The sequence below is a fragment of the Boleophthalmus pectinirostris genome, unplaced genomic scaffold, assembly GCF_026225935.1.
Source record: "Boleophthalmus pectinirostris isolate CB_2022bp ecotype Guang Dong unplaced genomic scaffold, ASM2622593v1 HiC_scaffold_17, whole genome shotgun sequence".
NCBI lineage: Eukaryota > Metazoa > Chordata > Actinopteri > Gobiiformes > Gobiidae > Boleophthalmus > Boleophthalmus pectinirostris.
This window is the reverse complement of record NW_026571115.1, coordinates 9,782,328-9,795,618: the sequence shown is the minus strand read 5'-3', so window position 1 is coordinate 9,795,618 and position 13,291 is coordinate 9,782,328. Positions and strand designations below refer to the sequence as shown.

General features: G+C 39.3%; 1 protein-coding gene across 1 annotated transcript in view; it reads right to left on the bottom strand.

Annotated features, from left to right (window-relative positions):
• znf385c (zinc finger protein 385C) overlaps window positions 1-13,291 on the bottom strand; it is a 440,772-nt gene that overhangs the window by 327,523 nt on the left and 99,958 nt on the right. Inside the window, exon 2 of the mRNA XM_055152953.1 lies at window positions 734-1,081. Within this exon, the coding sequence (XP_055008928.1) occupies window positions 734-1,079 (346 nt within the window). The 5' untranslated portion in view covers window positions 1,080-1,081. The remainder of the gene's footprint in view (window positions 1-733; window positions 1,082-13,291) is intronic.

Genomic DNA, 13,291 nt, shown 5'->3' with positions numbered 1-13,291 from the left:
TATGGGCAATACACTGATTCTGAAAAGTAAATAATAAAACACAAATGTTGAACTGATAACTTCTCATAAATCTTGTGTCTGGAATTTAATTAAACTAACAATTGCGCCAGTGTGTTTTAATAATGACACAGTGATTTCACCACAATTAATTAAGGAAAATATCCAACCACAAACCAGGTCAAAACATCTGCACTTTCACATTTGACGCAAGCAAATTCTACCATAGAAACCCAAGCTGTCCTCCACCTCAGGGTGAAAACTCAACTCAAATAACAAATGTATAATCATCATTTTTAAAACCAGAAGTCCTCACAACAAAAGCAATTCTGAGATAAACTGAACTTGCCTTTAAAAATGCACTATGTGACTTTTCAGGTGATGGTTGAAGGTTTTGTATGGCATTCAAGTTAAAGTAGCATTAAAGTTACTGGTCAGATCTGTGGATAGGCGACTCCACTCACAGTAAGAAAGTATAAAGTTTTTGTAAGCAATAAAAACGTGTGTAATTAAATCTAAACTAAATAAATAAGTATTGTGAAGTATTCCAGCCAAAGCAATAACATCCCTATAGAACCAACAACCTTCTACCAGAAAAGTTACACAGTGCGTCTTTCTTTAAGCCATAATCAGCATCAACATTTGCTAAAACTTTGCTTCGACAAACAGGTGACACCTTTTCCACCTTTTCACAACAACCCAAGAATTTAAAATATAAAAAAAATCGCTGTCCTACCTGCGTTGCCGGGTAATTTCCCATTGCTGATCTGCTTGAGTCTCTTCTGGTGAGATTTTCCGTTGTAGTGAATCTGAGCCTGAGCAGCAGAGTTGAGCTGAATATTACAAACTTCGCACAGAGTGTAGCTGCGATGTTTCCTCTCCCGCTTGGGTCTGTAGGGGGCGGCAGAGGCGGAGGAGGAAGAGGAGGAGGGAAGAGCGCCCCCCGTAGGCGACTGGTGGTCCTGATGAAGTGCGGCCTCGTTCTGGGAGTCGCAAGAATCCATTTGTACGGAGAGAGCAGAGAACCCGGCCCGAGCCAACTCTGAGGAGAGGAGAATCGCAGGGCTGAACGGGCGCTTCATACCTGGAAGAAAAAAGACAAGAAATAAAACGTTTTGGCTGGGGCTCCATCAGCTACTTGTTTCTATGGATATGGCATTTCTCAGCCTGGAATGTTCCACAGTATGACATTAAACAGCTCAAACTTACATTTATTCAATTACAGGTGGTTTTATAGCTCACAAATACCTAGAAAAACAGACATGCTGACTGTGAGCGGTGTCACCTCTCCACAGATCTGCCCTGTAACTTGGTCTAGTTTGGTCTAAGTGAAGATAGAATGGTTTAATGCTAAGGCTGTGTATCATTAAGAAGTTGTCGATACGATATATACCTCGATACTTAGACCACGATACGATACATATCTCGATACAGTGCACTTTTGTTTAGATATGATACAGTTCAATAAAAAATAAAGGCTAAATCATGGCTGTGATACTAAAAGTCTTTGTTAAACCACTTCTTGTGCAAAGTTCATATGAAAAACTCCCACTTTAATCATCAAAACAGTGAAAATGTCAAATGTGTTGCATAAACAAGTTTCCTTCCTCTAAAAAAACAACAAAACTGTAGCGCTGTAACAAAATAATTTAGAAAAATACATCAAAAAATACTCTTGACGGTATATCAATACAGCAGCCCATGATATTGATACTGTATCATCACATTCAACAATACAATACATCAATATTTACATATTTTTGAAGAACCCTGTTTAATGCCATACATAAACATCACTGGTTGGTCGGCCAGATCCACCGACCCACAGGTTGGCGGTGCGATTCTAGCTCCCACAAATGAATGCTATCATTGTGTCCTTGGGCAAAACACTTTGGTATGAATGTGTGTGAATATGTGAATGGTTTCTTGTAAAGTGCTTTGTGATCACTGCACATTTACCAAACATATTGAAAACATAAAACACGTTTTGAGCCAACACCACAGACCACTGTTTTCCAAAGACTCTAAGGTGGGTCGCAAGAGATTTTTTTGGGGGTCGCCTTGTCACGATCTGCATGTAGGTCTGCAACATACAGTTCTGACACATAAGAGAGCTAGTGAGTCAGCGAAGCCTATCTGCCTGCCCTGAAGAGTGTTCCTACAGCGAAAGTTGAGAAATGCTTCCTTGGTTGTCCAAAAAGAAGGTGATAAATCAGCAAAGGTCAGTGCACTTTAGGAGACTTACAGACTCCTTTTCTTACTGGTTCAATGACTGTTTTTCATTGTTTAAAACTTGAGTAATACTAATTGTTCAGAGACACAATCACTCAGTCATCAATAAAATATCCTCATTAATGTTCAATAATGGTCAAATCCACCTTTATTTTGTGATTTACGAATAATGTCTATTGCCTTGGGTCGTGAAGGTTTGTGACTTTTAAAATATGAGTCCCCAGGAAATAGTTTGGGAAACACTGCCATAGACTGTATAAAAAAGGGCAAAGGGAGTGTGACGTCACCCAAAATGTTCTGCTCAAGTCAAATGAAGCGCACCGAAGCTTGCGGTTGTAGGGCGAATTTGGAGTACAGGTTCCATATTAGGAAAAGGAATTGATTTATGGACAAAATGGGAAAATATAAACACCAGGATCATGTAGAGTGGGTTAATATGAACATTTTAAGACTAAATGTGGAGCCAGACGTGCACCCGTACTCACTTCCTATTTGGAACGCGGCGGATAACGGGTTAACTATGTGCATTTATATTTACAGTCTATACTAATATCTGATATCCGTCTTACTGGCCCACAAATGTATGTTTCAGCCTAATTGCTGTTCTATTTCCATTTTTACTCATTAGCCTGTTCCAAAAAGACTAATGCACTGATCACAAACTGGGAGGGAAAATACTGGAGCCAAATAACTGAAACTGTGAAAACTCTGATATCGCTCATCCTTAGCTCAGTGGTTAAAGCATCCATCCAACCAACAAACTGTAAAAAGTTGCTAGATCGAATTCCAGCTTTGTCTAACGCAATTTGTTGTTGTGGACTTATGCAAGACACTTCAAAAAAATAAGACAAATCAAAAATAGAAGCAGTCAAAAGAAACACTTCCAATTCACCAACCACATCTCATAATTGTAAATATATGAACTCAAATAATATATCAAGGCACTAAATCAACACAGACGGTAATGGAATGTGGGTGAAGAGTCTTGCCTAATGAAACAATGACAGCATGTATTGTCAGAAGCAAGGATTGCACTACAGATCTTTGTAGATAAAAATGGTAAAGGTCCTACATTATACAAAATGGACTCTTAAGCGCTTTAAGCCAATGTTATAATGTCCTCATCAAAAACATCCCAGAGTTGTGTTTTATTTCATTCACACATGTTTGAATAATCCTGCAGTACTCGTCTGTCTACATCTCCAGAGCTAAAAATGTTCTGTTCCACCTTGTGATGTCATTTAGTGGTAGTTTTCCAGTTAACGGCTGCCTTTTATCTTTAGTTTAGTAACAACTGGCAGTTGCAGGATTGAAATCATCCAAATGATTCTAGTGAAGATGCATAAATTTTAAAAACACAGTGGAGCACTTCCTGTATTACCACATGGCATCACAATGTGGTACAGAGTGTTTCCTGTTTGAGAGAAGAAGCCTAAACATACAGGGTTTGTGTTCGATGTGTGTGAATGAAACAAAACACAACTCCAGGTCTGTTTTTAATGAGAAAAATATAACATAGATCAGAAAACAGTGTAATATTGGCCCTTCAAACATAAAATGGTGTCTGCACATTTTAATTCAATAAAAGCTTTCATAAAAGCGTTACACAAACACACTGTTAGCATTTGTCCTTTTGATTAGCATTGTTTGTTATGTCATGAGAGCCTGCAGCTCTGGGCATTATGACCTATATTAACTTCACATTGTGTTTTATTACCAACAGTAATGTATGTGTACCACATCTGTGACCTTTACTGCTGTGGGAATGTGCTGTTCACTGCACAGCTACAAGCTTTTCTAACTATTTATGATGGAACCTAAACCTAAGTAGAACAAGTAAAGTACACTATACAGTGATAATAATTTTGTATTTATAGATGTACTATGAAACTTTCTGGAAGGGTACCCGCCTGCCTCAATGGTTTCACAGTAATGCATAAACATTTATCTAGTATATGGATCTATGGATCTTATCTTTTTTTCAGTTACATGTATTCTTATTGCAAAAAAAAAAAAAAAATGGTGGGCTTGCTTCTCCCTAGATCTAACTTGTAACTTGCATTGGTGGCTGGGTATTTGCCGATATGATACATACATCGATACATAGGCCGCGATACGATACATATCTTGATACATCACACTTTCGGTTTGATATGATATGTTTTCAATTGATTCAATACAGTTCAATAAAAAATTGTGGCTGTGACAGTAAAAGTCTTTGTTAAACCACTTGTTGTGCAAAGTGAATTTGAAGCACACCCATTTTAATCATCAAAACAGTGAAAATTACAAACGTGTCACATAAATGAGTTTCCTTCCTCTAAACCAGGGGTGTCCAAACTTTTTTCATCAAGGGCCACATATGTAAACACAGATGAAGCAGAGGGCTGATCGTGGGCCGTAGACTGGCGCTCAGTACAGTGAATAATTGAAATGTGTGCATGTTTAACACATTAGAATGAGCCATCAGTCTTTATTCAAGCTAAGATCCTTAAAACCACACACTAAATATTCAATATAGCTTTATCAAGGTAGATTTTCAAAAACCTTGCAGTAAAAACTTAATTTTTAATTTATGTAAGGTAATTTGGGCTAATTCACCTGGAAGCCTGAGGGCCAAGAAATATTTGTCTCAGGGCCGCATTTGGCCCACGGGCCATAGTTTGAACATGCCTGCTATAAACAAACAAGAAAACTGTAGCTATGTAACAAAATAATTTAATAAAATACATTAAAAAAAACAAACTCTTGGCCATATATCGATACTGCAGCCCACGATATCGATACAGTATCATCACATTAAACAATACGATATGTCAATATTCGATATTTTGCACAATCCTACCGTTAAACATACAGTCCCTGACAAAAGTCGTGTCGCTTATCCATTTTGTAGAAACAAAAGCTTATAACCTGACTTTAAATTAATCGATTGGTTTTAGAAATGTCTCATATGAAAGCTAAAACCCTCCCAAATTATGCTCAATATAGTAAAATAAATTTGCTTCACTGAAGAAAGATTGATCATTTAATGAACACAGAAAGGTCAGATTTTGGCAAGACAAAAGTTTTGTCACCTACAGAAAATTGAACAAATAATTTACTTCAAATACAAAAATATGTTGCATAACATCAGTGAATGAAGTAGTGGTGCTGTGAGATCCATATTTAATATCTTGTATGACTTCCATGAGCTTGAAGGACGCATCCATGCAGTTCGACAATGATTCATACAATTTGTTGATGCAGTCATCAGGAATAGCAAAGAAAGCGTCTTACATGCCTCCCAGAGTTCATCAAGATTCTTTGGTTTTGCCTTCCATGCTTCCTCTTTCATTCTACCCCAGACATGCTCAATGATGTTCATGTCTGGTGACTGGGCTGGCCAGTCCTGGAGCACCTTGATCTTCTTCACCTTGAGAAACTTTGATGTAGAGATAGAAGTATGCGATGGAGCACCATCCTGCTGCAAAATTTGAGCCCTTTTATGGTTGGGAAGGTAAGAGGAGCTAATACTTCTTGATATTTGAGGCTATTGATATTGCCTTCCACCCTGCAAATGTCTCGCACAGCCCCAGACTGGATGGAACCCCATTTTTCTGCCACCAAACTGAACTGTTTTCTGGGTGAATCTTGGATCCATGCAGGCTCCAGTAGGTCTCCTGCAATATTTGTGGCAGCTGTGATGTAATTCAACTGAGGATTCATCTGAGAAATCCACCTTCTGCCACTTTTCCAGTGTCCATCCTTTTAGCAGGCTGTGGGCCTTGGCAAATGCCACACAGGTTTTTTAATTGCCTTTTTGTTTAGTGCTGGTTTCTGTGCCCTGATTCGACCATGGAGGCTATTTCGAGACAGAATTCTACAAACTGTTGTGGTTGACACAGGGACTTGAGGTGACCAGGCCTGGTGGAGTCTGCTGCAGTGGAAAAGGGGCCTTGGATTTTCAAATCAACAAACGGTCCTCCCGAGCAGTTGTCTTGCGGCGTCTGCTGGACCTGGGCTTGTCAAAAACATCTCCAGTCATTTCAGATCATTTTCTTATTCTTTGTACTTGACGCTGAGACACATTGAAGGTGTCACCACCTCAGCAGTGGATCTGGTCTTCAGCCTCTTAATAATTAAGGCTTTGGTCTCAGGGTGGATCTTAGGCATGTTGTCAGAGGTCAAGTTGCAGTTGATGTGAAGGTCTGGTGTGCTGGGATTCTTTTTCTACACACCCACTAATTGATTGATCAGTAACTGATCACAGGTGAGGCTGTAATCTAGGATTGGGTGCATCATATGACAAGGCGACAAGACTTTTGTCTTGCCAAAATCTGACCTTTCTGTGTTCATTAAATGATCAATCTTTCTTCAGTGAAGCAAATTTATTTTACTATATTGAGCATAATTTGGGAGGGTTTTAGCTTTCATATGAGACATTTCTAAAACCAATCGATTAATTTGAAGTCAGGTTATAAGCTTTTGTTTCTACAAATGGATAAGTGACAAGACTTTTGTCAGGGACTGTATGCCAATGAAACAAAGGTTTTTGATGAGGAAAACAGCATTATAACAGATCAGAAAATTGTAATATGGACCCTTTAAATGCACAAATAAACCAACATATAACCAACTCTTTGACTATTTCTATTGAATAAACCAGCTCCACAGCTATATTCTCGTGTGTATATTTACGATAAACCCTCCACTGTCGATTTGAACTTGGTCCAGGTCTTTGTGTCCTTACATTGTGCTGTGCCTATATTGTGCATGCATTGTTCTATATATTCTATTTCACATTTATATTGTATGTAGTTTCGTGCGTGTGTGTGGGAGTGTGGAAAGATAGCAGCTCTCCCCATATGGAAAATACAAGCTTGTAAATGTCACACTGAATAAATATTTTAGATAGGACTTCCAATATGTTTTGCCTGGGTACATAATAAACAGAACGACGCACATTCCCTATTGTGTTTCATTGCCGTGCGTCTGATTTGGGGTTATCATTTTCCACTGTCTGACCCCACCCGACCCCCGTGAGCCGCCGTCGAAACCCCGTCCGCCAAAACCCGATCCGGTTAAAGGACACATGGCCATGAAATACCCAGCGTGCCGGTAGCTTTATGAAGCATGCGAGCAATGCGGTCCCCGGCTCGTATCAAATCTGGTTATGCGCGGCGCTTCACTTCAAAGGCCGTTAGTGCACATGAAGACGTCAAGAGGGACAGAGGAGCCACGAGAGAGGAGATAGGACGTAGGAGGTAGGAGGTAGGAGAGGGGAGGGGGGACTCAAGGTGCAGAGGAGAAGGGACCACATGGGGGAGACAGAGTGCTGCAGTGTGGTTCTCCAAGGACCACTTATGACAATTCACCTGTGCTGGCTCTGCTGTATGCGACGTATCCTTAGTGCTAAAAATGACAAAAACTACAAGATACTATGGGCTTATATACTGACAAATAGTACAGGTAAAAATGTTTCTATTGCTCTTATATTCTTATAGTCATATATTTCTATGATGAAAATGTGATGTTTTTAACCATTTCTTTCTTTCTTTTTGTTTGTTTTGTTTTTTGTCTGACAAGTATACTGCTCTACAAAAGGCAAAAGACCTTAACTCACAAAAGTGTGACACTGAGAAAAAGAAATTCAAAGTTTCTGTTTTGTTCAGACAAAAGTATAATAGTTCAGGCTCCCAAAATTTGACAACTAGTTGCTATAGTGAAGAAATATTTGTATGTGAAAAACATTGAGCTTAAAATTGACCTTTGACCCTTATTTGGCAGTTCCTGTACTCTGCCTTTGGATCATGTGCCAAAAATAATAAGTCGTGCAAAGGCAGAAACTGACATGATCATTATTTGCTTGATTTTGACCAGGCTTTCATCCATTATAAGAACACCTCACCAAGCTCCAGTCATCATGGGGTTTGTTTGAAATGATATAAAAGATTTAGTGCTGATCAGGATCGTGCACCAAATACTTTCACATTAAAGATCATTCACTGGCCCATAAGTCCATGTCAAGTCCAAGTCATCAGCTTTGAGCTTCAAGTCATTTCAAATCTTTAAACCAAAGCAATTTATGTGCATTTTAAACTAAATTGTACTTTAAAAGTAATTATATATTTATATATGAGTATAAGAGTTATAGAAATGCTATTGTTTCTTTTTTTAAATGTCTTGTCAAATGTGAATTATTATGGTCAGAATAGAAAGTTTTCAAGTCACAGGGCTTAAGTCCAATCAAGTCCCAAGTCTTAGCCTGTTTTATCAAGTCAAGTCTCAAGTCCTAAAAATAGTGACTAAAGTCTGACTCGAGTCCAAGTCACGACTTGCAAGTCCACACCTCTGCAAATGTTTATGTATTTAATGTGTTAAGACTCTGTGCCAAGGCTGCAACAAAAAGAAGGAGGTGAGAGGTTGGATTTTAAAATAAAATATATTTATTCACTAAATCACAAACAAAACATACACTGTTACTGCCTTTTGCCCTCGTATCATGGGCCAAAAATAAAAAGGCGTGCAGAGTACAGGAACTGCCAAATAAGGGTCAAAGGTCAATTTAGAGTTCAGTATTTTTCATGATATTTATTCACATGATAAACGAGGTCCCAAATACCCCCAAAATTACATTAACCCATTTTTGACCAAACCTGATGTTACGGCGTTCTGCCTTTGTAGGACAGTATGGAGACTGTCTGTTGTGCTTTCTTAAATGTTCAAATGTTCAAATAAATAAAGTATCTCTAAAGTAACTACATACACTGTAAATACCATATCATTGACACACTAAAACTGGTGAATCTGTGTATGTAACTGACTCAATTTCATTCAATTCAAAGTATTTTTAAAGCTTTCTAATAATAGTCACAGTTGCCTAGAGGGACTTAACAAAATTTAACTAGCAAAAAGTTAGAAAATCAAACAATGAAGCAGTTATGTATAAAATACAAGCAGATTAAGCAACAGTCTGCTCACATTAAGAATCAGAATATGTGGATCTGAATGCAGAGGATACTTTTTCAATATTTCTGTAAACTGGTCAAAACAACATGGAAGGGGAAGTGTTTTAGTATTCATGGGTTACAATTAATAGGCGCCATTTTGAGGACTTTTCACGATTTTATACATAGGATATTATGAACTGATTGTCTCATTTTTCATCATTCTGAAACCCACGGATCTTTAAATTCAACTTTTGCAACTCGACTAGACGAGCTAGTGCAATATTTATAGGTCCCATATTACGCTCTTTTCTGATGTTATAATGTTTCCTCATTACAAACAGACCTGGAGTTTTGATTCATTCACAAATATTTAATACACAAACCCTGCATATTTAGGCTGAGTTCTTCTGTCAAACAGCTTCCAACTTGTGATGTCATGTGGTAATACAAGAAGAACTCCACTGTGTTTGTAAACTTCATGCACTGTCACTAGAATCATTTGGATAATTTCAGCTTTGGAATTGTCAATCTCTACTGAACAAAAGGTAGAAAGTAGCTGTTGACTTGAAAACCATACCTCTTCATGACATCACAAGGTGGAACAGAGCATTTTGAGCTTCGGAGATGTAGACAGACTAATAATGAGTGTTGTAGTGAAGACTGCTCAAATCGAGACTGAGACCTGTCTGAGACCACAGGGTCCCGAGACAGAGACAAGACCAAGACCTCTGAGGGTCCAGACCAAGACAAGACCAAGACCTCTGAGGGTCCAGACCAAGACCTCTGAGGGTACAGACCAAGACAAGACCAAGACAAGATCAAGACAAGACCAAGACCTCTGAGGGTTCAGACCAACACAAGACCAAGACCTCTAAGGGTCCAGACCAAGACAAGACCAAGACCTCTGAGGGTCCAGACCAAGACCTCTGAGGGTACAGACCAAGACAAGATCAAGACCTCTGAGGGTACAGACCAAGACAAGATCAAGACAAGACCAAGACCTCTGAGGGTCCAGACCAAGACCTCTGAGGGTACAGACCAAGACAAGACCAAGACCTCTGAGGGTCCAGACCAAGACAAGACCAAGACAAGACCAAGACCTCTGAGGGTCCAGACCAAGACAAGACCAAGACCTCTGAGGGTCCAGACCAAGACAAGACCAAGACAAGACCAAGACCTCTGAGGGTCCAGACCAAGACAAGACCAAGACCTCTGAGGGTCCAGACCAAGACAAGACCAAGACCTCTGAGGGTCCAGACCAAGACAAGACCAAGACAAGATCAAGACAAGACCAAGACCTCTGAGGGTTCAGACCAACACAAGACCAAGACCTCTGAGGGTCCAGACCAAGACAAGACCAAGACAAGATCAAGACAAGACCAAGACCTCTGAGGGTCCAGACCAAGACCTCTGAGGGTCCAGACCAAGACCTCTGAGGGTCCAGACCAAGACAAGACCAAGACCTCTGAGGGTCCAGACCAAGACAAGATCAAGACAAGACCAAGACCTCTGAGGGTCCAGACCAACACAAGACCAAGACCTCTGAGGGTCCAGACCAAGACCTCTGAGGGTCCAGACCAAGACAAGAGACAAGACAAGACCTCTGAGGGTCCAGACCAAGACAAGACCAAGACCTCTGAGGGTCCAGACCAAGACAAGACAAGACAAGACAAGACCTCTGAGGGTCCAGACCAAGACAAGACCAAAACCACAGCCCATTGAGACCAAATCGAGACCATCTTTGTCATTTTCTACATTTATTTGTATTTTACAGTTACTTTGGCACAAATACATCAATGTTTTTATAGATCTGTCTCCATTTGATCTGATAAATGTTAATTTAAGCTTAAAATAAGACATGCAAACTGTACTACACTGAAATACACTGTGCCCTCTTTTTGGACCCTCACCCACAGTTTGAGAACCCCTTCTTTAAGTCACCTTCCACTGGCACTATACAGAAAACTGCTTCAAAGTGAATAAAGTGGGTAGGCTTTTTCAAATTCCTAACTGGAGTAACATTACCTTACTGGGGTTAGAGTGGTATTTAGCACCTCTGCACATTTACCAAACCAAACGCACATCGTGACAGACACAGATGTACCACACACCAGTACAAGTTTATTTCCAACAGCAGCGGCCGTAATGAAACATAATCGCACTGGACGAGGGTCAGACCTCGAGTCAGAGACGAGACCGAGTCCAAGCGCATTCAAGACCGAGAAAAGGCCTATTCCAAATGCGGTTGAGTCCTGGACGAGGCCAAGAAGGTAAAAAAACAGTTGAGGATTACTCAAATATGTGAATGAAACACAACTCCAGGTATGTTTCTGAAGAGGTAACAATATTATAACATGACTTAAAGCTCATAAGAGTCAATTTTTCAAAATATAGGCTCTTTAAATGATAAATGTTCTATAAATTCTGAAAATTTCGTAGTTTTAAGAGCAAAGATTTGAACCACAAAGTTTGGTACACTTTGAGTTTCAACTTAAGATGAAGACAGTATGACTTTCTTATATTTAAAAAAAAACAGCTATTTATGTCTGTGTAGTTGTTGTAATACATCTGTGTTCTTATCAGCGCTGGAGAGAACGTGACTTATACTTGTGTGTGCAGTTTTTTTTCATTACTGAAGTATTTATAGAAGGCATTCAGAGAGGAAAACATGTCTTATTGATGGAAATAGACTCCGTTAAGAACATTTCCTACCAGACCAGTGAAAAAGCTGAAGTCTTGACTTGAATGTAAAATGTGTTGCTCGGATGAGTTCAGTTTTCCATAAAGGGTTTTCTGTGGTCAGTGAGGGCGAGTGGTCAGAGAAAAGCTGTTTGTTTTTATGTAGTCTGTCCATATGAATAATACAAGATGAGTAAAGTAGCAGAGAGGAGAGAGTGCGTGAAAAAGGACTGTCCAATGGTCTGTTTCTGAATGCATTTTATGTGAATCCCGTCTTAGGTTCTGAAGTACGGAGAGTCACTATCACAAATGTACTGGTGATTTTTAAATAGTATTGGTATATTTAGGGCTTCTGAAATTCAAGTTTGCTCACAGTATTAGACGGTGGAACCTAACAAAGTAAAAGCACTGTGCTGCATTTAAATATACATTTTAGGTATCTTTACTTTTACTTTATCAAAGTTGAGAGCAGGTACTTTCTACTCCACTACATTTTTAAACAGGTTTGAAAAGAAAAGTATTTTTTATTACTGTGTGAGACTGGCTCAAAAGGCTGATTTTTAACACATTTGTAGTGTGAGCAAACAAAATATACAAATAAAAAAATTAACTGTTTATACTGAATAAAATTCTGAAGAAATTTTTCATGTGATACATTTACTTTTACTTGAACATTTTTTTGCTCTGGAATCTGTATTTGTGCAAAATCGAGTACTTCTTCCAGCACTGAGTATTAGGCTCTGTTCCACTGTTCCTGTGGTTAGTACTCTCGCTTCACAGCAAGAAGGCTCCAGATCTGACTCCCAGACCATTCAAGCCTTTGTGTCTGAATTTGCCATGTGCTTGTGTGGGTTTGCTCCATTGCTAATGACAGGTTGCCCCAGCTACAATGAATGGGGTCATTGATGGGTCAAATGCAGCAGACAACTTTTCCTATGGGGATAAGAAGTATTTTTTTCATGGTTTGGATGGTCCTGTGACTTATACTCCGGTGTGAAATTTTAAATTTAAACAAACTTATAAAGACAACTGAGAAGATTGAACATAAATGCCCCCAAAAACAAAATCATATTTTGCAGATTACAAGCTGCAACTAGCAAAACATGCAGCCGAAAACGATAATCGAGCAGCAGAAAGTCTGGCTTGAGTGAGAAATTGGCACCAATCCCCGATTGGTGCCAATTTCTCGCTCAAGGGTGTGCCATGCAACTTTCCTGGAAGTCTCTGATTGTATCAGCAAAGCCTTGACTTTGGTGACAACCGAAACCGTCCTGTCAGGATTCAGAAAGGCCGAAATAATTCTAACTGGAACTGATGCTGAGTCTGAGGACAGCTATGCAGAAGAGGAAGTGGCGCTTCTTTTACCTCTGGAGGTCGTGGAGTTGCTTTGAAGTGACACTGAGGATAAAGAATTGAATGGATTTAGTGATTTGGAGTGAGATGGAGAGTTT